This window comes from Bufo bufo, chromosome 9 (genome assembly GCF_905171765.1).
Source record: "Bufo bufo chromosome 9, aBufBuf1.1, whole genome shotgun sequence".
NCBI lineage: Eukaryota > Metazoa > Chordata > Amphibia > Anura > Bufonidae > Bufo > Bufo bufo.
This window is the reverse complement of record NC_053397.1, coordinates 22,197,787-22,225,568: the sequence shown is the minus strand read 5'-3', so window position 1 is coordinate 22,225,568 and position 27,782 is coordinate 22,197,787. Positions and strand designations below refer to the sequence as shown.

The following is a 27,782-nucleotide window of genomic DNA, read 5'->3' as shown; positions in this document are numbered from 1 at the left end:
GTCAATAAAAGCGTGAATTGAAGATGATCCTTGTCCTCCAAGTAATACTTTCTAAATTACGCTCCGGAAATATTAACGTGCCCAGTAACCTCAATAGCTGGAGTGATTTTTTTTCTTCTTATGGGCACATACGTGGAGCAAAGTACGATGCATGACCTCCAAGCATAAAGCACTTTCCTCTCAGGCTCTCAGAATGACAAGTACCGACTTGGCTTGTGAACTCTCGATGGTTAATCCCCAGTGCTGGACATAAGCAGCACAAATGTTCCATCCTAGGAAGCACTAGAGGGCAGTGTGGTATTTAGGCACTTTGGACCGGCCGTTTCCCTACAAGGTGTTGAACTGTATGGTATACAGCAGACTAAGATCTGGACAGGACGATGTCGAGGTCTTCATTAAAGTCAAGATATTTTCAAAGATGTCGGCATCAATGATATACATGCACCCTGAATCTCGCAGTGACAGCTTAAAAAAACTGAACATAATGCAGTCAACTGATGCTTTTTTAAGAACATATATTCCTCCTGGTTTAGAGACTTCAACTTAGGAGTCATGCCACATGGTGGTGTACGCAGAGTCCACTACAGCCTGTTCCCGAGGCACTCTGGGTGCTTCTGCATGCAAGTGCTTGCCCCTAGAATATGGCATCTGATGGGACATGGTTTAGTTTCTATTCTATTCCATACCTAACAAAGGCCATAGGAGCCATGGTCCTGGCTTCCCCTTGGGCAAATTCATACAAGCAAATTTTGGTGAAATATATGATGCCCTTTTTTTTTCCCCTAAAGCCAGTATTCAAGAGTAAGAAAAACTCTAGAAGAAAGATTTTAAGCAATGGCACACTCTAGGTAGGTGCCAGACAAAATCCTTAGGTTCCTCAGACCTTCCTCTATCTACGTTTGGGTCAAAAACTGCATGTGTGAACCCAGCTTAAAGGAGCCCATACAAATTAATGAGTGGTGGCCAAACGCATTGATTTCGGGAGGGCTGGCCGACTAATGTGTATGGGGGCATCTCAACAGCAGATATCAAGGGAAAGAAGGCTCAGGAGTAGAGGTTAGCAAATCACTCAAAATAAAATTCAGGTTCGAATTTGGCCAAATTAGTTGACCGATTCGATCCAGGGCCAAAATCCAAATTGAAAGTGCTTCAAATGGCCTGAACATTTGTGTATGATATTTTGAGGTCTTCTAGGTCTAGTATTTTTTTTACTATCTTCTCATTTTTTAAAAAAGTTTTTATTATTTCTCTCTCTCTCTCTCTTCTCTCTCTCTCTCTTTAAAACTGCGCCTGAATTGAATCACCAAAAATTGAGATTTGGCTCCACCTCAAATTTTTTCAAAATTTGGGTTGGAGCCAATTCTTTTAGAAATTGATTCATTCACCCCTAGTCAGGAGAAACTGGATCTGAACCTGCCATCCTTTTGCTTTCATGATGAGAGATAAGTCACCACTAGAAGTGCTGGCGGCCCTCTCCTAATTGAGAACTCATGCATGCTTGGAAAAGCTGAGTATGCATGTGAATAGGGTGGGAGTCAGGAGGAAAAGTTGTTTGGCCAAACAAGCATCACCGACAACTAGCTGAAAAGCGTGGGAGGCTTTAGGCTATGTTCTAATCCAATAAAGTCAAAGAAACAGTTTCCTACCAGTGTGGACCCACCACATCACCAAGTCAAGAGATACAAAAACAGTGAGTGTTTCGTGTTAGATGGATGGCTTCCTAATCAATTAATCGATTAACAAAAACGATTCAAAAAGGTTAGATTTTCAAATTCTACTTTGGAACTTAATTTCACAGACGACGAACATGCAAATTACCATAACTAAGGCGTATGAAACCAACATTCAATTTCCGTGCTACTCGAGCATGTACCGGCCGTATACCTGGTTCCTTTAACATACACTTTGTTTAACCCACCACAAACATCGATCTTGGAATTTCATGTGGAAGTGCTTAAGGGGCTGAAAGTTAACACCTTTGTGAGCTGTACAGCCTCACAGTTAGTGCTAAACAAAAGCCTCTTTGTAGGAACCTTTTTGAATGTTTTTTCTAACATGTTCCAAGTAGTTTTAGGCAAGCAACTAAAGTAAGCAAGATGTTACCCACGATAAAAACCCATTGTGAAAAACATTTGAGGGCTCTCGTTAGTCCTCCCTTCTCCTGAGCTACGCTTTCTTTGAAAAATATCTGAAATGTTTTCGAGATGATTTTATTAAAGGACAGATTGATCAATTTGCATCTCGTCTTAAAGAATAAAAAATAAAAAAAAGCGGGAAAAGGGGAAAAGTTCAGTTAATCCCAAACCAGGTGAAAAAACCATCTGTAGCCTTACGTTTCATAATTAGCACTTCCTCATTCTTTAGCAAACAGGACTACACCCACAAAATAAACATTTCAAATGGCAGAAATTCGACATCAAACAACACAACTTATTTTGCAGTTAACCCTCTATGTTCTCCGAGGGCTGGCTCAGATGCTGCATAGAGTGCAAATCAAAAAACATAGACAAAAATATAACAGAGTAAGAAAAACCTGCTGGGTGGTGGTCGAAGGGCAACTCCAAAAAATATGAGTGATCCAATATATGATTTGGTTCATATTTTTGTCCATCGGGGGACAGTGTTTATAAAAAATTGGAGCTGGGAAAGAAAAAAAAACTGTCTACCTAGCGAACAGACTAAGAAGGTGGACAGTCACTCTTATGCGCCAGAATGTTTGTCCAATCCCTTGCCCTTCCTTCTTGTCGATTCTTCAGAGCAAATTACTCAGAAGAGGGAAAAGACAAGCGTATAAAGCACAGCCTAAGGGTAAAAGGATATGAAATATCTGGCCTATCCCAAGTCATATATGAAGAAATTATGTTAGCATTCAACATACCTGGAGGGTCTTTTGCACAAGGGAAACAAGGGTAGCTTTTTCATTGGGTTGAAGATCAATGGGCATTAGCTATACAAATAAGTGTGTAGCTTTGGGGATGCAATGGTAGAATTCACAATAAGTAGCTATAGGGGTGCAGAGGTAGCAGTCAGTCAGTAGCTATAGGGGGCAGAGGTAGCAGTCAGTCAGTAGCTATAGGGGTGCAGAGGTAGCAGTCAGTCAGTAGCTATAGGGGTGCAGAGGTAGCAGTCAGTCAGTAGCTATAGGGGTGTAGAGGTAGCAATTGCAGTCAGTAGCTATAGGGGTGCAGAGGTAGCAGTCACAGTCAGTCAGTAGCTATAGGGGTGCAGAGGTAGCAGTCACAGCCAGTCAGTAGCTATAGGGTGCAGAGGTAGCAGTCACAGTCAGTCAGTAGCTATAGGGGTGCAGAGGTAGCAGTCCACAGTCAGTCAGTAGCTATAGGGGTGCAGAGGTAGCAGTCACAGCCAGTCAGTAGCTATAGGGTGCAGAGGTAGCAGTCACAGTCAGTCAGTAGCTATAGGGGTGCAGAGGTAGCAGTCACAGTCAGTCAGTAGCTATAGGGGTGCAGAGGTAGCAGTCACAGTCGTCAGTAGCTATAGGGGTGCAGGAGGTAGCAGTCACAGTCAGTCAGTAGCTATAGGGGTGCAGAGGTAGCAGTCACAGTCAGTCAGTAGCTATAGGGGTGCAGAGGGAGCAGTCACAGTCAGTCAGTAGCTATAGGGGTGCAGAGGTAGCAGTCGCAGTCCTCCGTTAATTATAGGGGTGCAAAAGTAGCAGTCACATCCAAGCCCTGAAGCTGGAGTATGCCCAAACACCCGTATTATAAATGGCACATGATAAGCTCCGGGGCCCCGATAAAAACATCTGAATCTGGGCCCCACCTAACGTTATAACTCAGTTTAGAAAAGATGTAAACATGTGTCCTACAAATATATATTGTGTCCCTGGAGATGTTTGTGCAAAGACACCCAAAAACTCAAAGTGCACAGACACTTTTATTAGAAAAACAAAAAGAAGATAGTAAAACATAATATTATAAATGTCAGGCTTTGTGTGACAATGAGCATGCCAACATTTTAGACAATGACACAGATGTGAACACAGACTTACTTTAAAAACGATAGGAAATCTTCACAAATGGCTTCACATCCCGGCCACTTGCAGACACCGTGCCCATATAAGGGTGATTCTGCCATGTAATCCTCATGAGCTACACTAAAAGAAAAATAACGATACATCCAAATCAGTGATGGGTAATCAACACGCCGCCGATTGCAATTATTCACAAACAAACAGATAGAAAATCCCCAGACGCCCCGACGAGACCGAAGAGGAACATAGCTTATAAAAATAGCTCCGTAATGCAATATGAAGTGTTGTTCGTAATAATGCCCTGGATGCAAAAACAAGTGGCGACCTGTTGTTCTTTTGTGTTTCTGACACTGCAGGAAAAACAACATTTTATAGCATGAGTCACAGGCCCTAGGAATTAACCCTTTAAGACACCCCATACGTACCAGTTCTCTTGGGGCCAGTCTAGTCCCTAAGGACATTTCAAATTTAAAATGCTTATTTTGACGAACCGAGGATCATGGGTGGGATATAGAAAGCTCCACAATATAATGAGGCGTTACTGCTTAGAAATGGATCATTAATGGGCTCACTGGGCCTTGATTACCACGTATGGGATCCCTTATCTGGCAGTAGATGTTCCCGAATCACACAGAACTTTGAACTTAACCACCTATATGGGGCAAAAAGACAGAGTTCTACAGATGCTCTACCACCTCATTAATTAGTGACAATCTACTACAGGACCCACCATAAGTACTGAAACAGCAATCCTTTTTGACAGATATACCAAAGAATCGAATAATTGCAAAAAGATCGTACATTCTAAATGGTAAAACACTGGGTAACACTGAACATGGAAAAGGACTTAACTCTAGAAACCAGTGTCAGGCCAGCTTGCTGCCAAGGCCAATAAGATAATGGGTTGCATCAGAAGAGGCATAGATGCCCGTGATGAGAACATAGGTCCTACCACTTTACACATCACTAGTCAGACACACATGGAGGACTGTGTACAGTTCTGGGCTCCTGTGAACAAGGCAGACATAGCAGAGCTGGAGAGGGTTCAGAGGAGGGCAACTAAAGTAATAACTGAAATGGGTGGACTACAGGTCCCAGAAAGATCAAAACTAGGGTTATTCAGTTTAGAAAAAATAAAACTGAGCGGAGATCTAATAACCATGTATAAATATATCAGGGGTCAGTACAGAGATCTCTCCCATCATCTATTTATACCCAGGACTGTGACTGTGATGAGGGGACATCCTCTGCGTCCTGGAGGAAAGAAGGTTTGTACACAAACATAGAAGAGGATTCTTTACGGTAAGAGCAGTGAGACTATGGAGCGCTCTGCCTGAGGAGGTGGTGATGGTGAGTTCCCTAAAAGAGTTCAAGTTATTTTGCCTTCCTCTGGAATCACTTGCAGGATAAGGCCTCATGCACATGACCGTTGTTTGTCTCTGCGTCCGTTCCGCCGATTTTAGCGTTTCAGATGCGGACCCATTCATTTCTATGGAGCCGTTGAAAATGCGGATTGCCATCCGCGTCCGTGAGCCGTGGTTCCAGTCCGTCAAAAAAAATATAACCTGTCCTATTCTTGTCTGCGGAAAACGGTTTGCGGACCCATTCAAGATTGTCATGCGCTTCCGCGTCCGTTTTATTCCTATTATTTGCATGGCAAACCTGTCTTAGACTTTTTTTTACCTTCCTTTATGTCTGGTGGTCCTCCAAAAATAAAGTTAGACACACGGAAACAAAAACGGAAATGGATCACGGAACAACGGAACCCCATTTTGCGGAACGGAACACAACAACGGTCGTGTGCATGAGGCCTAACAGGCTGAACTGGATGGATGGATGTCTTTTTTCAGCTTTACAAACTATGTTACCATGTTTTTGGAAAAAGTTTTTCATTTAGCAATTACGACCTCCAAATCCCATATGAACATTCATGCTTAGCTTAGACTACTTTCACACTAGCGTTTTAGTTTTCCGGTATTGAGATCCGTCATAGGGTCTCAATATCGGAAAAAAAACGCTTCCGTTTTGTCCCCATTTATTGTCAATGGGGACAAAACTGAACTGAAGAGAATGGAGTGCTCCAAAATGCGTTCCGTTTAGTTGTGCTCCCATACCGGAGAGCAAACCGCAACATGTTGTAGCTTGCTTTCCGTCCTGGGATGCGGAGCAAGACGGCATAAACCCCAATGGAAGTCAATGGGGAAGGATCCGTTTTCTCTGACACAATCTGCCACGGATCCGTCCTCCATTGACTTTCAATGGAGTTCATTATGGATACATCTTGGCCATGTTAAATATAATAAAACCGGATCCATTCATAACGGATGCAGATGGTTGTAATATCAGTAACGGATTGACTTGAATGGGTCCGTGAACCGTTGTCCGTGAAAAAAATAGGACAGGTCCTATTTTTTTCACGGACTGGAAAAACGGATCACGAACGCAGAAGCCAAAAGGTGCATTTTCCGATTTTTCCACGGACCCATTGAAAGTCAATGGGTCCGCGAAAAAAAGACGGAAAACGGAACAACAGCCGCGGATGCACACAACAGTCGTGTGCATGAGGCCTTAGACAGATTTATGTGCCATCTTAGTAGAGCAGGAAGCATTAAGGAGTTGCCTGACACATCAGATGGCACTTGTCTCCGATAAGCCTGTTGAACTCTTTGTGTAGCACCACAGCAGAAGAAAATGGGCCTAGACATTACATAGCAGCTTCAGCCAATATAGATGGGTCAGGTTAAAAAAAAAAAAAAAAAAAGACAACATTTTGTTCTAGAAAAAGGAACGTGCCTTGGAATTTTCTAGACTCTTGGAGGTTTTGGATGTCCAACCAAATTCTTGGTTATCAGGCCCTTTCAGAATATCCTTCATAGAATCTCAAGACCATACAAAACTATTTTAAATTCTCTTACAATGGGATAGACTAACACATGACAGACCAAACACTGGTATAGATGACAAAAGTCTTGAAGTGGGCCTCATGCTTTGCTTCAAAAATCGTCCCGCTTTTTGCCCAATTAGGGGAATAGAACCTTACGCTCTTCATAGAAGTTCACTAGAGGGCTTACAGCAAGGAGTTAATCCTTCAGAAATCTTCCAATCGATATGTAGTGATTTAGCTGCACTGATCCAAGTCATGAGATGCTTTGATCCCACACACGTGCTTTTCAGACACACAGAACAGCCCCACCAACTGATGAACCATATTTAGATGGGAGGGGTGTAAGCTCCCTTAGGTGTTGCAGAAAGTCATTTCTTCTGAAAGGAATTTGGTAACTCTGAATAAATAGAGCCTTCTATATAGATCAAGGGCTATTATAGCAGAGGCTTGAGATGCCAGAAGAAAATGGAACTTGGGAAAATGATAAAATAAACACAAATTTGATAATCTAATAACGCATTAATTAAGCTTCTGTAAATTAAATCTCCCTTCTGGACCATGGTGGCTTCTATTGTGTTCACCTCCAGACACTGACTCACAAATCTGAGGATAAATTTAACATGTGTCAAATCGTTCAGACTTTCATGGTTCAGGAAACCTCACTACTCTCTAAATCGGGGTAGTTGTTGTACATCATCACTTCTTTATTTTTGGAAGCTAGGAAATGAAGTGTTCCTTTACAGTTGGTAAAAAAATATCACTAATGCTTGGTCGCTAATTGGTTCTCAGTCAAATGACAAGTGGAGGTGTTGCCCACTCAGATTTAGAAGGGCAAAAGACATGGTGGCTATGGGCAACACCCGTCATTTACACTAGTTTCATAACTAGTAAATTAGGTGCCAAGTCCATTCATTCATAGGGACAATGCCCCCTGACAAAAAGTGGTTCTCTGCTGTAATGTAGCTTCAGCTAGACATGTTCAGTGGATATATGTTGCCTGAACTCACTGAGTTCAGCAAGATCAGCCAACCCTCTAGAGTACATGGGAACGTCTCAACTGTCCAATGATGGCAGATGTAGGGGTGACAAGGATTAAGCAGTTAAATTTTATTTGTCCTATCCTTTGTCCGTGAGGAGATGAGCCACTACCAGTTGGTCAAAATATGACTAATGCTTGGTGGCTAACTAGACTCTCGGTCAAATGAAAAGTCTTGCCCACTCAAATTCAGAAGGACAAAAGATATGGTGGCTATGGGTAACATCACCAATCTTTTACATTAGTTTCATAAGCAAGAACTAGTCCATTTAGTGCCAAAGTTCTTTCTAGGGACAATATTCCCAGAAAAAAAAAAAGAACATAGCTTGAGCTAGACATCTTCAGTAGATGTATGTTGGCCTTACCCACCAATTTCAGCGGGATCAGCCAACCATCTAATATTTATGGGGACCTCCTGGCACTCCCTCCAATGGGAGATGTCAGTGAGATAAAGATTGAGCAGATGGATTTAAACCGTCAAATCTTTTTTCTTCCAGTTCCTGGGGTTTTGGCTCCGATCAGACTGGAAGTGATGGCCTTTATGCACACAGGACCAATGAGGGTTGGCTGAACAGTCATGTTAATGATGGACATGACGAAACATGAGAGGTGGGACCCACACTTATCTTACTTTGATGGCAGTTTTCTACAACTGGCTGCTATCCTGCAGATTCAAAAAAAATATTGAACAACCCTTTTAGGACTCATACTGCCCACAATGAGTGCACTTGGGTCTACAACATAAAACCATAGAAAATTGTACAAAGAGATACATCAACCTGCAGATAAGCCACAATGATGGATCACCGTTAGACGTAGACCATTAATGTAAAAGATTCAAGGTTGTTGCCCTATCTCGGCTGGTGCACAGATTTAACTTGGTTTCTTTACACTGGCTAATGATTAACCACACCTATAGAAAAAACATATAGTAGCTGTTTGTTCCGACATTCTTTTTTTAAATTGAGTAAACATAGAGATGTCTTTGCCGCAGCAAGTTCTGGATGTCATGGTAAGGAAGGTCTAAGAATCTGCTGGGTAATTCGACGGTTACCAGTCTTCAAAAAAATAAAAACCACATAGAAAGAACAAGATATTTGTCATTCCCCTCCGAGCGCACTGTAATTTAAACATGGGAACTCACACGGAGCAAACGGCTGGATTGCTGGCTACTGAGAGTTAACATCTTTTTCACTACAGTGACCACAGGACCCAGAGGCAAAGCTATTTACAGCAGTCCTCCTATGAATGGGACAGATTGCCATATGGATGCAGCCACTAAACAAGCTGCACGACTCGTGGCGACAAGAGCCTAGGGGACTGGCCTATATTAACGCCACCTGTGATGTGGAAATTGTGCTCCGGCTCTGAATTACATTTTAAGAACCCATCACGATGTTAGTTTTGAAGAGACACACAAAAGGAAAATTACACTTAGGAGAATTCACGATCTGGTGACCGCAATGGAAAAAGAGAGAATACAACAAGTAGTAAGAGGACTCGTTGACAGAATGCAGGATGGAAGAGCTTCTGACAAATGCAGAATATGGCTAAAGTGACAACTATGGTGGTATCCCTAGTACTTATTAGACAACTGGCAAAGATAACACCTCATGGTTCCCTATAAAACCAACACAATGTAGACCAACCATGCTGTAATCATGAACATGGGCTTTTCTGAGAAGACCATGAATGAGGATGAGCTGCAATACCAGACATAGTCCCAGCAACAAGAGTGGCACATCTCTGGGGAGAAATAAAGCAAACCTTTTGTAAACCTGGAGAACAACCTTTAAAACATTGACACCTGCACCATTACTTTCTAGGAGACTGAAGACTAATACTAATGTTCTCATTGGAAGCAGCTTATTGCATCATTAGCTGTTAGGTCTAATCATATAACCTCTATATGTTGTCCCTATGCCACCTAGGGACAAAAAAAGGCCCATCTGCTCAAGAGATTCAAGTTACACCTCTCTGAGTATTAAAGGGGTATTCTTATCCTATAAAGAGATGAAACTGGACATTTCATGAATTTATGATCAATGGGAGTCCAACCTCTGGGACCTCCACTGATTCTGATAGTGAAGGGCACTTTCTCCATTGTTTTACAGTCAAGTGAATGGGGCCTGCTGCAGTCCCCTGTACAGTCAGGTGCCCGGGAGCGCTGCTCTGCAGGGAACTGTAGCTGACCCCACTCACTTAATCATAGCTGTGCTACAGCCCCCTCGTTCTCAGGATTGGCGAGGGGTCTCAGAGGTCAGAACCTTACCGATCACAAAGTGGTGACATATCGTAGCAATGAGCCATCACTTTATGAGATGAGAATAACCCTTTTAAAAAATATCACACTTTAACAAGAATATTCTATTTCCTTACAATCCCAAAGCGTATGCCTAGCTCCGGCTTCCGAGCTCCAGCTTTCCCCTGTCTAGCCCTCTACTTATCCCATCTCGCTCGCTTTCCTGTTTACAGAACATTCAATAAAAGTCATTTTTACAATTTCTGTCGCTTGAATTTTCATCTTGGGAGCCCAAGAGCCTTGTCAAAATACATATTAAAGGGCTTACAGGGAGATGAAATTACACAGCCAATTATCCCTTTAAATTCCTGGCAGTAGACATAGAATCTCCTCCATATGTTTATGTAAACAGTGCGAGATAAGCAGAGCCTGGATTTTATTGGCGTTTTCTATAGGTTCTCCAAAGTGCAAAGGTTATATGGCTTATTTTCTGCTCATAAGGTGTGGCCCCAGTTAATTTGCTCGGCTGTAAAGCAGATGTCACAGCAACAGCTCAATTTTATTAAACATCAAGAACAAACAGTTAACTGGTACCAGATGATCCTTCTCTTCCAGATAATCGATACTGTAAACTATGTCAACTTCAAGACGTGAAGGACAAGAGGGACTTGAGGACTATATTAGCCTACGAAGTCAACAATGATGATGATGAATGCTGGAGGTAAGAATAAGTCATGCATGTAACTTTTGGGATCTGTACATGGACCAGACTTGAGATTCATTACATACGAATAAGGCTTCTTTCACAAACCCATGCCCGTGAGGACATCCATGGCAATGGATATATGAGCGGTCCATGCAGACCATGGACAGCACAAGTCCTCGATTTACTGATGTGTTAAATAGGCCTGAAAGTGTGAGTTGCAGGTTTTGGCCCAATGACTGGGTCCAGCAGCTTGATATACATAAAATGCTCAGAAAAGTATGCAAAAAGTTGGTAAATGTGATGCAAAGCATGCTGAAAAATGCACGAAAACAGGCACATTTTCAATAGTAAATCTTCCCCATTATCTTACCGGGATGCACTATAACGTCTTACAGTTTAGCACAGTAAATTTAGGAGACAGGTGGAAATGTGGGTCAACAAATTCATCAAATCCCTGAGTACATATGGTGACAAGAATTAGATGGGGGTTTCTAAACAGGTGGTTGGAAAGAACCCTTCAAAAGTAATTTATAATACTACAACTGTGCAATTTGTTTTATCGTAACTTGGGCAAAACTTTGAATGGAAAACAACGTACTAATAAAGTAACCAACATGTATGCCCTTAAATTACTCAGAAACATAAAGAATGGCTAATACCCCTCCAAGAATATCTATAGTAGAGAAATAACACACACATATATATATATATATATATATATATATAATATCTATATGGAATATGTGACAAGGCGATAGCAAAAAAAAAAAAAAAGACCAAAAACACACAAAAATAATATGCAACACAAGTTAAAAACCAGGACAGAGCTTTCAACACTGTTAGCTGCAATGCAGAATAAGGATTTTCCAATGCACCTAGTTAATATGATAAGCTTTGGAGCGTGGAGAATATCAACATATCATGGTAGACATCATGGGACCAACTAATATCTTACACCCTAAGGGCAAGTGCAGGCCTGGAACACTTGTACAAATCTATTGGATTTCTAAAAATATAATTCCATGTAATAAATGTCCATGTGTCAAGTCTTTGTGAAGTTCTCAGGGAGAATTATTTTAGTCCAAAAACTGCCTTTCTTCATAGATGACTGGTAACAAGTCAACATTCAAAAGGGTTCTCCTCTTTGGACAATCCCCTTATTGTTTAGGAATCTCTTGGCAATAGGCAGATTACAAGTTGCCCCCATACTTGGACCCCAGCGATCAGCTGTTTCCTGTGGGAATACAGGCAGTACATTTTCCTGCAGCTCCACCAAAAGGAGAAATTAAGCATTACACAGCGTCCATTCAAATCAATGAGTTGTCTGTGTAATGTAGGACAGAACAAGACCTCCCGAGCAAGAGATGTTCTGTTAAACTGTTCCTCCATGCTGGCTGAGAGAGGAGGACCCTGAACGAAGGACCCACTTCTATTAACTCCAAATTTCCTAATAGGGTGGTGTTTCGAAACTAGACAGTCACTTCAAATAGCCAATTACTCTAGGATTCTATGGGGTGTTAATTGGTCCTCCAAGATTTTGATATAGGTCGCCTATAGGTCATCAATATCTCATTGGTGGAGGTCTGCAGATCAGCTGTCCTAAGAGGCTGCGGTGCGACCCCTTAGACATCCTCCTAGGCCAAATTACGTCATCTTCATTGGTCACATAGCGCTGCTCGATCTCATTCAAATGAATGGGGCTGTGCTGCGATACCAAGCGCAGCCGCTGTCCAATGGACGGCGCTGTGCTTGGTAAGCTGTAAAGGAGGCTGCAGCACTCACCAGAGCTAAAGTGAGTGCCACGGTTTCCTCAAAGAGCTGATCGTAGGGGGTACCTGGAGTCGGACCGTTGACAAGCTCATATTGATGACCTAATCTTGAAGATAATCCATAGATCTGAAAATCTCGGAGAACCCCCTTTAAAAAAATTTTTTTAAAAATCTTGACAACCTCATTACAGGATTGCCATCTAGAACCTCCACGCTACCGCTTGCGAATGTCAAGCCTTTCCCTTAACACGAGGCTCTATTGTAAAACAGCGAGAGAAAAAAATATTCGTCTAGAGTCAAAATAGCACCCGAGATCACAGAAAACACTATTCCACATGCATTATCCGAGGCGGTAATGTCGGCAATTGTGGAATGTAGAACAGTTTGAGTGGATGTGTGTACTATCAGCACAACAAACATTATTAAATTGCCCGAGAGGAGAGAAAAAAAAATTCAAAGCATGTTAAACACGTTGAGTGCTGCATCTTAATGATGCCAAGTGCTTGTGCTGGGAAGAGGAAGGGATCCTATCAAGACTTGATTGTAGCGGATGCAGCCACCTCACAAATCACGCAGCAACGCTCATCCTTTAACTGCATTGAATATTGATAAATATCTGCTCGCCGCGCAACAGGGGAAGTTAGGTCTCTATTGGAAATCGCTTCCAAACTGTGTATTTCTGTTCCCCCTCCTCTGCACTCAGGGGTTTTACTCTGAGTGATTTAATTATAATTTTCCTTGTGTAAGACAAATTAAAGAGAGGAGAAGGAGTGTCATGCCAAATCAGATTATTTATCTCCTTAACTGATTGCTGTGCTACAAACCCCCGAGACGCTGCTAATGTGCTACTTGATGTAAATGGCAGATTTGGTTTGTATTATTATTTTATATAGCCTAAGGAGGGGAGGGACATTGGCTTTTCAAAGGGACAAGTGATTCCAATGGAAGGCCACCAATTTACCAGATGGCTTTTGAGGGGTGAAGACTGGGTGAGATTTATCCAGACTAATGGATTTCCCTGACTTCACCAAAAAACTGGGAAAGGGGAATAAGTCAATGCCAGTTCCTCCTTATCTCCTGTGGGAATAAATGATCGGGGAGCCAAATCCAAGTGGACTGGTCACTCTTCAACCAACATCTGCCAGCAAGGGAGAGTTCGTTAGCACCAATACAAACATGGGCCACCAACTTTTATCTCCTCATGGCCTGCACAATGATGAAATGTCTTTGCCCGTTGACTAGGGGCAAAAAATGATCTTCTACATCAGCCCTCCAAATACCTCCAGATTTGATCTACCGTATTTAAGACAAGAAGTCTACAAAAATTGCTGATCATTTATTTTTGTATATTTTTTATGCCTTTGCTTTATTCTGTCTTTTTTACCCTCCTGGGCACTAATATAAGTCATTTTTGGAGAATAATTTAAGGTATTTTTAGGATCTATGTGCGTATTGCAGATAGCTCACACGCTTTTGTCTTGTGACCTTACTTTCCAGATGATGGGACAATGCCGAATCTGAAAGATGAAATTCAATAACTCCACTCTTCTCACACCCAAGTGCACAGCGATACTATATTATTCCACTGACTGTACCGAATACCGTCTTGCTTGCTGAAATGGGAATTGCATGTATTTTTTTTTTCATTTCTGGTTTGTGTGTGTTAAATAGAAATCGAGACCGGTATCCAGCAGAATGTCATGGCTGCTTAAAGCAAGTCAATGTGCATCCTTCTGTGTAATATATTGCTCACTTACGGTTAAAGATGCACCGTAATTCAATCAGCTCAGCAAATGGATGGCATGCACCTTACAACATGATCGGCAGGGAAGCCAAAGACCGTAATTGTTGCAGGTTAACCCCCCGTGTACCACAGCAAGTGCTTCGTCACTTCTTGCATAGACGGGAAGGAGCGATTTCCCTGCTGTGCGGAGGGAACAACATAGATCTTGTCACATTACTGAAGCAGAAGGCATTATAATACAACATGCATTTGCAACAATGCTGTGGAGCCCATTTTAAAAATGTTTCCGAGAGGTGAGCTTCGAACTTGATATGTGGTGTAATTCCAGGGCTTCCAATTAATCAAAGATGCTCCACCATAAAAATAGGCAAATTACATAGGCAAACAATGAGATGTTCGACAAGCAAAGGACATGCAGAGTAACTCTGGTGCAGAACGGATACCTGCAATAGCCAGGAAGGTGGTAAAACTTTTTAACAAATTTGGGATTTATTCTTCAAAGAGCAAAGATGAGGAAAATCAAAGTTGGTGGCCATGTTGAGTGCAATTTACGTATGTTAAAAAAATAAAAATAAAAATAATAATAATAATAATAATAATAATAATAATAATCTCTTGTCAAATCCATAAAGCTGGGAGAGGAACTGGTGTGGCCTAATAAATATACATGTAAGCCCTACAGTGAAAACAGAATGTGTGGAAGAAACTGAGGTGGACAAAGTAATGTTATCATGGATTACAACGCAAAGCATTTTTAGGGATGGGGACACACATGGGGCAATTAAATGAATGACTGTCCATCTGGCAGTAATATGCAGAACTTCAGGAACGAACAACAAAAGGGGCATATTCTGAACCTTTGCCTTGGGCGGAAAAAGAGCTTGTTCTACCCCTGGTCATTTTTCTGGGTCAGACTGGCCAACTAAATTACCATGGGATGTTCTGGAGTGCCAAAGTGCTTATTTGATAATAGGCACAATGGTCCAACAGATGACAACTTGGTTTGATCCTTACTTCGATGACAAATCGCATGCCACTAGGTTAAGGAACCACACTATATCCTTTATAAGGATTGACTCTTGTCTATATGGCTCTAGGAGGAGGTCTACTAGCAGAGACCAAAGAATGGACAATTTCCTGTCTAAGCTCCCCTAAGATAAGCAGTGCCAGCAACATATGGTGATCCGGAGATTTCTGGAAATTCTCCTCAGCTTCCACTTTACGTACACATATACATTAGTCTAAAGTTGATCAAAATGAACGCTTTCAACAAAAAGTTTGTCAAGTGAAGTTTAACAATCGTTTGATCCAATGACAGACCATTATCATCAGAAAAGAAGCCGGCCATGTAGAATGTTTTCATCTGATAGTGAGACAAAGGATCATTGGTTCAAAGAAAGATCATTTGTGGAAGAAAGATCTGTCTTTGAAAGAACATTCCAAGATATATCTTTTGTCCATTGCCTGACTTCATTGAACATGTATGAGCACACTAAAATGTATGTGGCCGTGTCTGTGAACAGAGATGTTAGTTTGATCAACGGATGTTCAACCATCAACCAATTTCAATCCAAGGTATATGGTCGGGTCTGCCAACAGATCATTCACCAGATGATTGTTGAACATCAGTTGAACAATCAACCAACTTCTATCTATGTGTTTGGTCAGCTTTATGTTGGCGATTGGACCAGGCTTTCGGTCAGTTGAAAATACTTTTGGTATATAATTTTCAGGTCAAGTCAAACTGTCTATAGAGCAAAACTCCCTTGACGGTGAACCACCTTATCTTCAATATTGTTCATTCTGGAAGGTCCCTAGATGGCGTGCCCATAATCATATCAGCAGCTGTTTTCTATATCAAAATTAAATTTTGTAAAACTACATTAAGAGCCACTGTACCCAGAAGGTACAATCTACTGATATCTCTAACCTAGAATCCACAGTAATGGTGTGCAACCTGCGGCCCTTCAGACCCTGGTATATCTCGACTGCCAACAAGACTGGATTGAGGGATGCACGTTGCACTGCTTTCCTCTACTTTAAATAACATACATGTTATGAACTAAAGTCCACTACATCTGTACATGTACCAAGAACTGAATGAAGCCACTCTGACATTAAAGGGATCGTGTCACCATGAAATTGTAATGTAAGCTACCGGCACCAAGTTATAGAGCAGGAGGAGCTGAGCAGATTGATATGAGAAAAGATTCAAGAAAAGTTGATTTCATTCTTTTAAATCCTTGCTCATTCTGGGCTTTGAAGTCCAGGAGGTGGTCCTATTAGTGATTGACAGCCTTCCCTCTATGTCTGTGCATACATAGACTCATAGGACCGCCTCCTGGACTTCAAAGCCCAGAATCAGAAGGAATTTGAATGAAATACAAATTATACTGAATCTTTTCCCATAAAACTATATATTATTCTGCTCAGCTCCTCCTGCTCCACAACAAGCTGCCTGCAGCTCAAACACCATGTTCAACGTGACAGGTTCCCTTTAAAGAGAAAAGTTCTAAGTAATAAAGTAATAAAATCTACACTACAGTCATAACGTATTGCTACATTCAACCCCGCCAAAGGGTTTATCTGTCCGCACGATATGGAAACTGGGCACACCATCAAATATTGTTGTCTGTTATCATGCAAAAGGTGTAAAAGGAAACCTAGAAATGCTGTTGTTTTTGTACTGTATGTATACTGGGTGTGTACAAATGAACTTTCCCAGCGGCGTGCTGATTGAGCACTCAAAAACAATCGAAAGATTTGCTCCAGATCTCTAGACATGCCTGTTTTTCCTCTCTTTTGGGTGGGAATGCAGATAACAATGTTTAGAAAAGTGATAGAGGAAATATGTGATGTGAAAAGGTGCAGAGATGGTGAAAAGAAAAGGGCTGAAAACATTGTACTCTCGGTATACCGTAGAGAAGGAATATAATACAAAGTGTTCTCTGTGGACTTGCTCACATTTGGGTTGGGTTTTCTAACCACCAGGGTAAGTTGAGGACTCAAAGAAAACACTGCGGCATTGTCACCATCCATAAAACTCCATTACTGATCCATCCTACCACGCTCCTCACCAAGAACTACTACATTTCTCTTTTGGTATCTGAACTTAACCATCTTAATGACTCATCCGTGATAGGAAAAAGCAAAAATGAAGGGGTGTTCCCACCTGGGAATACGCCATAAATGTCCAATAAGTGCAGGTCTCACCTACACTCCTATCCTAAGAAGGGGTTCCTAAAGTTAATGGAGAGAAAGCAGTGCTTTCGGGGCCACCCTGCATTCACCACTCGGCCATTTTCAGAAGTCCTACAGCACTGAAAGCATGGTTTGCTCTCCATGAATTGTTGGAGATTGCTTGACCCCATAGCAGTGAAAGAAGTACAGGCTGCACGTGCGCACTATGCTCTCCATTGATGGCCGGGCCAGTTCTTGACATAGGAGACAACCCCTTTAAGTGATGACTAATCATGTTCCAGCAGAAAAAAATGAGCAAAATAAAAAACAAAACATCTATGGAGAACAACGCAATGACAAGGAACCATCAACATATCTACACAGTCATCGACCAGCAAAGACTTACTCAGAATCAAATCTTCGGCCTGGTACCAGAATACCTATGTGCAACCATCTAACCAAGAAGCATATGTGTGTTGCCATACTGGAGTTGTCTAGCTAAATTATTAAATATTAGGCAAGGGTTTTGTCTGGATTTCTCTGCATTTCCGCACCAAAATCCACAGAAACAATTGATTTCTCAATCTACACCGCAGGTCAATTCCCGCATGTAAAATATAAGCAAAAGTGTACATAAAATCTGTCTAATCTCATACACTTTGCTGGTACTGTATAATGCACACCTAATCCGCAATTATCGTAGCGCTAAGCTTGAGGAACACAAGTTTTTTACAAAAAATAGCAGCAGCATGAAAAAAGGTTTCCATTTTTAGTCTAAGGTTATGTCTGGATTTTTCGGAAGAGGGCGAGAAATCATAATCGAAGACCCGTAAACTAGGAATAAAATTGGCCAAAAGAATTTATTTTATAAAGACCAGTCGACAGAAATGTGCAGCAACCAGTAGTAAGCAAAGTATCACAAAGCTTTTATTGAAATAACACCCAGATGGACTCAAATTGTGTAAGTAAAAGAACCATAGCATCTAGTACAAACAAAAAACACAGCACACAAACATCAGGATAGAAATGTTGTTTAGAAGAATGTCTAAAAATAAGTAAACTAGAACTCTGACTCAAGTTCACTCGAAAGTAAAAGTCCCGAATTGACCAAAATAGCTTCATTTCCCATCCATTTTAAGTAAAAATATAAACACAAACATGCCATCAAATAGTTTTGTAATTGTATGTAATTCAAAATTTTGTATAGCCACTGAGCTAGGAAATAAAATGTAACCGAATAGCGCCACCTGCTGTTTGCTCTTTTGCTTATTTCTTGTCCACCTCACTGAGGTGGTCGCACTGTCAGTTTAATCTTCAACTGCCATCAACCATATGTTCTGTTAGAAGCTGTGACCGTTACAGGGAAAGATCTGCAGGAGAAAGTAAATGCTCCCTGAGCTGTGATAAGGAGAGAGCTGTAGCAGGAAGGAAACATCCCCTTAGCTGTGATAGGATGAGAGCTGCAACAGAAAAGACACGCCCCTGAGGGGCCAACCTGAAGAGGATTCTAATAGAACAATTGAAGCAATGAATGTGGAGATCTCTGGATCCATGTGAGGTACAGGGCTGGTTCTGGCTTTGTTAAAAAGTAATTGCCATGTACTATATGATGTCCGATTTTCATTTTTTACATCAGTCATGGGATAGCCCCATTAAAAAATGCAGGAAAGGGTGGTTGGTGGACACAATACTGTCAAAGGAATCTGTGAACCATCTTGTGTCCATGGTGAACAGCAGACCATCCCTGGATGTCTACTGGGATGGAGTGGACAGGTTGAATATTGGTCTTACTAGATTCCTTGAGATAAGCGTCACCCGAAGTATATAACGGCAACTGAATGCTGCTGCCGCCATTAAAACAACCCATTTGGCTTACTAGAAGATAGTTTGGCCAGCAGCCATAAATGTAGAACGACCACTTAGTGGACAGACTAAATACTCTCGCTAGGTCTTCGTCATGAAGCAAGAACATATTACAAGGGCTTCTATGTGCCTCTAATAGATTACCATGCAAATCCCAACCAAAAAATGTATAGACTATACTTAAAGGGGCAACACAGGTCATCCTGCATCATACCAAACCAGAAACCATTTTTTCTGCACTGGTCTTGCCCAAGAACCGTACTAAATACGCAAGGAATCGGTAGTTATGGCTATTAATAATCGGTTCTTAGAAGTCTGCCTTGTACCGACCCTTTTGTAGGGTGAGACCCTGCACAGTCTGTCACTATATGTACTGTTCTAAACATATAAGAACTCAAATAAGACTACTGATAATCGACTCTTAGAACTCTGCAGTGTACCGTCCTTCTGTTATTCCTCCAGGAAATGTATACTTAAACTGACAACTGGGCATTTGTCATTGCCTTTTTAGGGTGTGACCCTGCACAGTCAGTCACTATACTGTATATACTGTTAAAAACACACACACACAAACTCATTAACTAATAGTTAGGACTATTGATAATTGGTTCTTAGAACTCTGCAATTGTACAGTCCTTCTGTTATCCCTCCTAGAAATTTATAAATAAATGGACGACTGGGCATTGCCATTCCCTATTTAGGGTGTGACCCTGCACAGTTTGTCACTATATGTACTGTTCTAAACATATAAGGACTCAATAATTAGGACTATCGATAATCAGTTATTAGAACTCTACACTGTAGAATCCTTCTATTATTCCTCCTGGTAATGTATAAATAAACTGACAAATGGGCATTACCATTCCCTTTGTCAGGAGGGTGTGACCGAACACAGTATGCCACCATCTATACCAGGGCTGGCCAACCTGCGACTCTCCAGCTGTTGTAAAACTACAATTCCCACCATGCCCTGCTGCAGGTTCATAGCTGTAAGCAGACTGAGCATGCTGGGAGTTGTAGTTTTGCAACAGCTGGAGAGACGCAGGTTGTGCCATCCCTGATCTGTACTGTTCTAAACATATAAGGACTCAATAAATAGGACTATTGATAATCAGTAGCACCGGACCCCAGCTATTCCTCCGGGAAATGTAGAACTACACTAACAACTAGACATTACCATTTCCTTTGTCTATTGCATGGGACCCTACACAATGTGATACTGTTTGGACAATGTGTAGAGACGTTCACAAGGGGAATGGCTACACTCGGTTGTCGATTCGTGCATGCATTTCCAGGAGGAATAACAAAGGAACGGCACAAGGAAGAGATCTAAAGATAGAGTCTGCACAATCGACTATTAGCTTCATTGCAAGCCCCATGAACAGGAATTCACATGGACAATTACATACGTGCTTCACGTTCACACTGCAGAGTGCTGACTATCGTGGCAGAGAAGAGAAATGGCGTCACAGAGGGTCAGGCTGCCAGTGCCGTACGCTTTACTGTAAATGCTGTACGCCTAAAAGTACATCCTATGGTGGTGACTAGAGGTGAAATTCGTTCACGCTTCGTTTGGTGGTAAAAGCAAAATTGCGTTATAGATTCCCTTACAACGGAACATAACGCAATTCTATGACGGAATGCATAGAGACATTCCGTTATTCATTCCGTCATAATAGTAGTCTATGGGCTGGATAACGGATCCGTCCTGTTTCCGTTCTGCAGGAGAGGACTCCCCTGCATAACGGAACGGATCAGTTTTGCAGCCCATAGACTACTATTATGACGGAATGAATAAAAAGGCATCCCGTCATAGAATTGCGTTAATGTTCCGTGGTAACGGAATCCATAACGCAATTCTGCTTTTACCACCAAACGAAGCGTGGACGAATTTCATAACACGAAATTCGCTCATCTTTAGCGGTGACCTCTGCGCGGGGGAAATGAAATAATTGCTCCTATTGTGCGACTGATTTAAACAGAAGCCAGGTGCCACATTTGTACAAGCAGACGGCCAACATTTCTCCCTGCGTTAACAACGGCCGTATAAAAAAAATTATGGATTTATTAAGTGCCGAAAATTGGAACCTGACCTTAAAATGAAAGTTCCTTTTTTTTTTCCGGCAGGATTATTTAAACATGTGCAGGATGTGAGAATGTATCACAGAGTCTGGATGGGGTCTAGGGATAATGTGTTTTACTGCAGCCTGTGAAATAGTACGACGGGGTCGACATAGGGAAACGCTATTCTGCTGGTAAGGTAATACGTCTTCCTACGTGGGCCTTGTCAGACTAAACAGCAGCAAGGATGTAGCAGGCAGGTGACGCACATATAGGGTTACATATAGTAGGGAACGGGCAGAGGTAGCAGAGTTTCATTTGTCACTTAAAAAATGATACAAGTTATATAAAACTATTAGATGGGGGCAGGTCCTTTCTACCGCTGGGTCTCCCACTGATCATGAGAATGGGGACCCATTAACCCTCGGAGCCCTATGAAATGAACAAAGGAGGTCAGGCATGGGCACTGCAGCTCTATTCATCTCTATGGGAAATAACTGAGCGCCGTCTCTGGAAATCCCATAAAGATCAATAGAGCGGCAGCGTGCACGCCCAACATGTTCCGTTCATTTCAGGGATCTCTGAGAAATAGAGGGTCCCCTCTCATGATCGGTGGGGTGTCCCAGCAGTAGGAACCATATTGATCCAATCGTTTTCAGGATAGGGGATAACTTGTAACGACCGGAATAACCCTTTAAACTTTTACAGTTGCCTTGTCATTGTAGGTTTTTACATGACCGTAAGGCTGGCCATACGTTTCGGATTCGCCATCTCTCCCGACTTCCCCCATGCACATGCATGCTGGGCTGGGCATTCATATGTTATCAGCAGGGAGAAGGGGGAAAACTGGAGACCAATACTTTTCCCGTTAGTTAGGCCTCTTTCACACTACCGTATGGCTATTTCAGTATTTTGCAGTCCGTTTTTCACAGATACGTTGTTCCATTTTTTGTTTCCGTTGTGTTTCGGTTTCCGTTCCGTTTTTTCCGTATGGCATATACAGTATACAGTAATTACATAGAAAAAATTGGGCTGTGCATAACATTTTCAATAGATGGTTCAGAAAAAAACAAAACTGATACGGAAGACATACGGATGCCTTTCCCTATGTGTTCCGTTTTTTTTTGCAGACCCATTGACTTGAATGGAGCCACGGAACGTGATTTGCAGGCAATAATAGGACATGTTCTATCTTTAAACGGAACGGAAAAACGGAAATACGGAAAGCATACGGAGTACATTACGTTTTTTTTGCGGACCCATTGAAATGAATGGTTCCGTATACGGAACGCAAAATACGGCCCGCAAAACGAAAGAAAAAAAAAGGGTAGTGTGAAAGAGGCCTTAAGTTGTAAGGAGCCAAAATAGTACCCAGAGAAATACGGAGTCCGACTGTGCCCTTATAGAAATCCCATTTATTTTGGTGACCTCGTGTTCCATTGGACCCTGAGGTCATCTAGATCAGGGATGCCCAACTTGCGGCCCTCCAGCTGCTGCAAAACTACAACTCCCAGCATGCCATGATAGTGGTAGGCTGTCCAGGCATGATGGAAGTTGTAGTTTTGCAACTGCAGGAGCGCCACAAGTTCGGCATCCCTGGTCTAGAGGATAATAGATAATATCTTCATAAAAGATGGCGGCACAAAGAGTTTCTAGGCTATAGCTTCATAGTGTGGAGTCGCCATACAACCTCTTGGCCAGCACTATGTGCATGAGAGGAAACTTGACAGGTGACGGTGGTTTCCAATACTCTACATCAGCTGCAAACTACAACTCACAGCATGCCCTGACAGTCACAAGGTGGAAGTTGCAGTTTTGTGGCAGCTGAAGAAGAATATTATAGATAGTAAATATAGAAGGAAATAGGAGAGGATAAAACTAGACAATCATATCGAGAGAACATGACCCCGAGTGTAAGACTATCCCAAAAATCTAAAATTCATTACATCATTGGGCAATGAACAGCTCTTCAAAAACACTGTGCATTGCAAAAGGCCCATGATTTTTTGGCACAAAACATGATTGGACAGTTGGTCATAAAAGGATATAGACGTGGATATATAAGGAAGATTCTGCTAGGTGGATCATAGGAACAACCAGAATCTTGACATTTTCTACACTTTTTACGGTCTAGAAATCTCAAATATAGATAAAGTTCCCAAGGTGAAAAGAACTAGTGCCTAGGTGAGCTAGCTTCAGACAAATGTGGTACCAAGAACCATTCTTGGCTACTTTCACACTAGCGTTTTTACTGGATCCGGCAGGGCTCAGCAAAAACGCTTCCGTTACTGATAATACAACCATCTGCATCAGTCATGAACTCCATTCAAAGTCAATGGGGGACGAATCAGTTTTCGAATTGTGTCAGAGAAAACGGATCTGTCCCCATTGACTTGCATTGTGTATCATGCCGGATCTGTTTTGCTCAGCATCCCATGTGGTTTGCTCTCCGGTATGAAAATGCAACCAAACCGAATGGAATGCATTTTGGAGCACTCCGTTCTGTTCAGTTACGTTTTGTTACCACTGACAATGAATGGGGACAAAATGGAAGCGTTTTTCTCTGGTATTGAGATCCTCTGCCGGATCTCAATACCGGAAAATGTAAATGCAGGTGAGAAAGTAGCCTTAACTATGATCACTCTCATCATCACAACTGTATACATTGGGAGCACAGTTGGAAGACAACCATCAACACAGTTGTCTTAAGCAGTTATGTAGATAACAGTTTGGATGGATGAGAAGCAGGTTCTCAAAATGAGAACAGCAACCACCATCTTGACCAACTTGAACTTCGATTGCCTTGTGCTCCATCAAAAACCTTGATTTATAACTCTTCATACTCAAAGGGAACACAAACTGATTACCGACACGGACTCGTAAGCACTTCTCAATGGCTTTGCCAAAGACACTAATTTAAGGGATTTTCCAAGTCATCAAAATGGTTAACGAACATCGACTTAAGTCAATAAAGAGATGAGAACATCTCCATGATTCTCCATCACATTTCAGAACCTCAAAGCAGTAGAAGACACCATAAAGCTGCCCGCATCCCCCTGCTGCTGCCCCTTACCTCTCTCTTTTTGGAGTGAGGACAGACGCCTGTCCATTTGTAGACGCCTGATGGTTGAGGAGCAAAGAGGTCTTGGGTGCTGATACCGAAGAGACGCACGTCGTGGACAGGTCCAAACTGCTGTGGTTGTTGCAACCGGCATCGTCCGCGGTGTGCGAGCCCGTCACTTCTTTCCAGAGCTGCTGGAGCTCTGTTGGAATCATGCCTGAAACAAACAAATTGGATAATTAAATCAATTAACAACTAATTCAGCCCTCCTCAAACAGTAATTAAATAAAAGAGTCAGTAAACAAAGCCCAAGCCATTTCCCCCCTACAAAGGATAATGAAAAGCAACAATTCATTCTTTTCTGCTATGGTATTTGCTTAACTAAAAGCAGATTATTAATCTTAAAGGAGAGCGGAAAGAAAAAAAAAATAGCAGCGAGGACCCTTTTGTATCTGACGAAGGATCCTCATCAACATACAAATTATCTTTGTTTTAATGAAATTGTTCCCAGGAGTTGCACGACACAAGTATCTGGGTTTGGAGTACATAATGGAAAGCGAGGCAATGAACGGTAAGCCCCTACATTCAATCAGATCCGCATCTGTCTCTTTAATTAGCTTTCGCCTCACAACAGGTGTTAAAGGGATGGAACATAGAGATGAGCAAATTTATTCAAATTCGATTGGGTCCAATTCACCGAACTGGTTATCCAATCGTATTCGGGTCCAAACAAATTCATCCAAATCACAAGTGCCCTGATATATAAATATATCCCTCTGATTCTCTCTTCCTCTTCCCTTGTCTCTCTCTCTCTCTCCCTACCCCCTCCTCCTCTTCCTCGCTCTTCTTGACCCTCCCTTCTCCCCTCTACTTCTCTCCCCAGTTCTCTTCCTCTCCTTCCCTATCTCTCTTCCACTTCCTCTCCCTCTTCTGCATCCTCACTCCTCTCTTTCTGTCTCTTCCTCGCCTTCTCTCCCTTTCTCTTCCTCTCTCTTCTTCCCCCTCCCTCCCCCACCTCTATTTATCTCCATGCCCCCCTTTCTTTTCCTCTACCTCATTCCTCCTCTTCCTCTTCTCTCTCTCTTCCTCATTGTCTCTCCCCACCCCTTCCTCTCTCTTCCTCACCCTCATCTCCTTTCTCTTCCTCTCTCTTCTCCTCCCCTCCCTTCCTCTCTCACTCAACCTCTCTCCCCACCCCTTCCTCTCCCTCTCTCTTCCCTCTCTGTCTCATCTCCTTTCTCTTCCTCTACCTCTCTCCTCCTCTTCTTCTCCCTTCCCTTTCTCTCACTCTCTTCCTTGCCCTCTCTCCCTCATCTCCTTTCTCTTCCTCTACCTCTCTCCTCCTCTTCTTCTCCCTTCCCTTCCTCTCACTCTCTTCCTTGCCCTCTCTCCCTCATCTCCTTTCTCTTCCTCTACCTCTCTCCTCCTCTTCTTCTCCCTTCCCTCTCTCACTCTCTTCCTTGCCCTCTCTCCCTCATCCCTCTCCCCCCTCCCTTTCTCTCCTCCTCTTCCTTGAATCTCCTTTCCATCTTCCCCATACTCTCTCTTGAATTTATTTGTGGGTTGTGTCCGGTATTCCAGAATGAAGTGAATGGGGCTGAGCTTCCGTACCACACACAAACTGTGGACAGGATGTGGAGCTGATTTTAGAAGAAATGTTTCACTCCTCCTGTACAACCCCTTTAAATGTGGAGATGGAATTTATTAACCAATTCCATCCTGGCAGTAACTGTTAAAATCAGAGATCTCGACCACTAATGCATTTTGGTTAAGCAAAGCTCAATAGTCTCACACCTGTAGTCCTCTAGCTGTTAGTAAACTACTTTATATAACCAGTAACCCTCAAATAATGTATTTTTTATATGCAGGTTAATACACTGAAATATTCCTGTATATCAATAAAATGATTTACAGGTATCGTGTTCCAATGCCCCCATAACAATATCAAATCAGTGGAAGCACTGAATGGCAGCAGCACCACGGAGTTGGAGTTGTGTAGTTCCGATGCCTGGTTTCAGCACTGCCGCTTGTGAGAACAGCTGAACGTCGGAGATGACGGGAGTCGGACCCCATTGATCCCATTTAAAGCCTCCGTCCTGGGGTTCTGTCAAGGTTTACATCATTGCAAAAATACCAGAACCTCGAAAGATCCCATTACAAGACAAGCCGGAGTGCTAGCTACCTCAGTTAAAGAGGACCTGCCACCTCTCCTGACATGTCTGTTTTAGTGACTACTTGCATTCTTCATGTAATAATGATTACTGCAGTATCTTATGACTGTATAATGTCCCGTTCCACTATTATTCCTGCTAGAAGTTTATAAACAAAGAAGTTTATGAATAGCAGGAATAACAGAGGAAGAGCACAACATACAGTCATAAGATGCTCCAGAATTATTATTGCGTGTGGAATGCAAGTAGACATGTCGGAAGAGGAGACACTTCCTCTTTAAAGAACCATTATAAGTATCGGACCAATATTGTCCCATGACAAATCCAGAGGAATGGTTTCCCTATATCCATCATATACTTAGGTCATGGCTGCCTTTCTGAGTATATTACAGGCCCGACCAGTAGCATAACTTGAAGCTTGAGGCACAATCTGTAAAAGCCGCCCACCTATGATGAGCCATTTATAATAAGGACGTCTCCTTATGAGGCAGTAGGGCCCCATCAGGCACAGGGGCCACTGCTGCCTCTGCTCCCTTAAAGTGAACCTCCGGATAAAAAAAAAACAAAAAAAAACACACTAACTGGGAAATGAACAGAACGCTTATCTGGTGCCCTCCTTTCCCTTCTTTTAGCTGCAGATCCATCAATTCCTGGGCTCCTCTTCTGCCATCCAAGATGGCCTCATCGCGTCTCAGACTGTAGATTTGGCAGCCCAAGACACCTTCTGCTGCTCTCGGATTGGCCAGCGTTGCTCATGTGAACAGCGCTGGCCAATCCAAGATCTGCACTGGACAAGAAGTAAGTGTCTTAGGCTATGGATGCCCAGTATGTATCGGGTAGTCTGAGAAGCGGTGCGGCCATCTTGGATGACATGAAGGGCTAGATCTGCAGCTAAAAGGATATAACAAGAGGGTACCGCATAAGCGTTCTGTTGTAGAGGGGCTGTCCCTCTTCCACCATTAATTGACATTGTTCACTATGCATTCAAAATAAAATGGCCGCTTGTCTCGAAAGAAAATCTTAATCTCGCACAGGCGCCGTTACTGTGAATGGCGGCACATGTGCGAATATACT

At 42.3% G+C, this 27,782-nt stretch overlaps 1 protein-coding gene across 12 annotated transcripts in view; it reads right to left on the bottom strand.

Moving 5' to 3' along the window:
- FOXP1 (forkhead box P1) overlaps positions 1 to 27,782 on the bottom strand; it is a 655,361-nt gene that overhangs the window by 51,876 nt on the left and 575,703 nt on the right. For all 12 annotated transcript variants that reach the window (XM_040408625.1, XM_040408629.1, XM_040408630.1 and 9 more), the window contains 2 exons: positions 24,550 to 24,754; positions 4,010 to 4,114 (listed from right to left, as the gene is read on the bottom strand). In XM_040408625.1, coding sequence (XP_040264559.1) covers positions 4,010 to 4,114; positions 24,550 to 24,754 — 310 coding nt within the window. The remainder of the gene's footprint in view (positions 1 to 4,009; positions 4,115 to 24,549; positions 24,755 to 27,782) is intronic.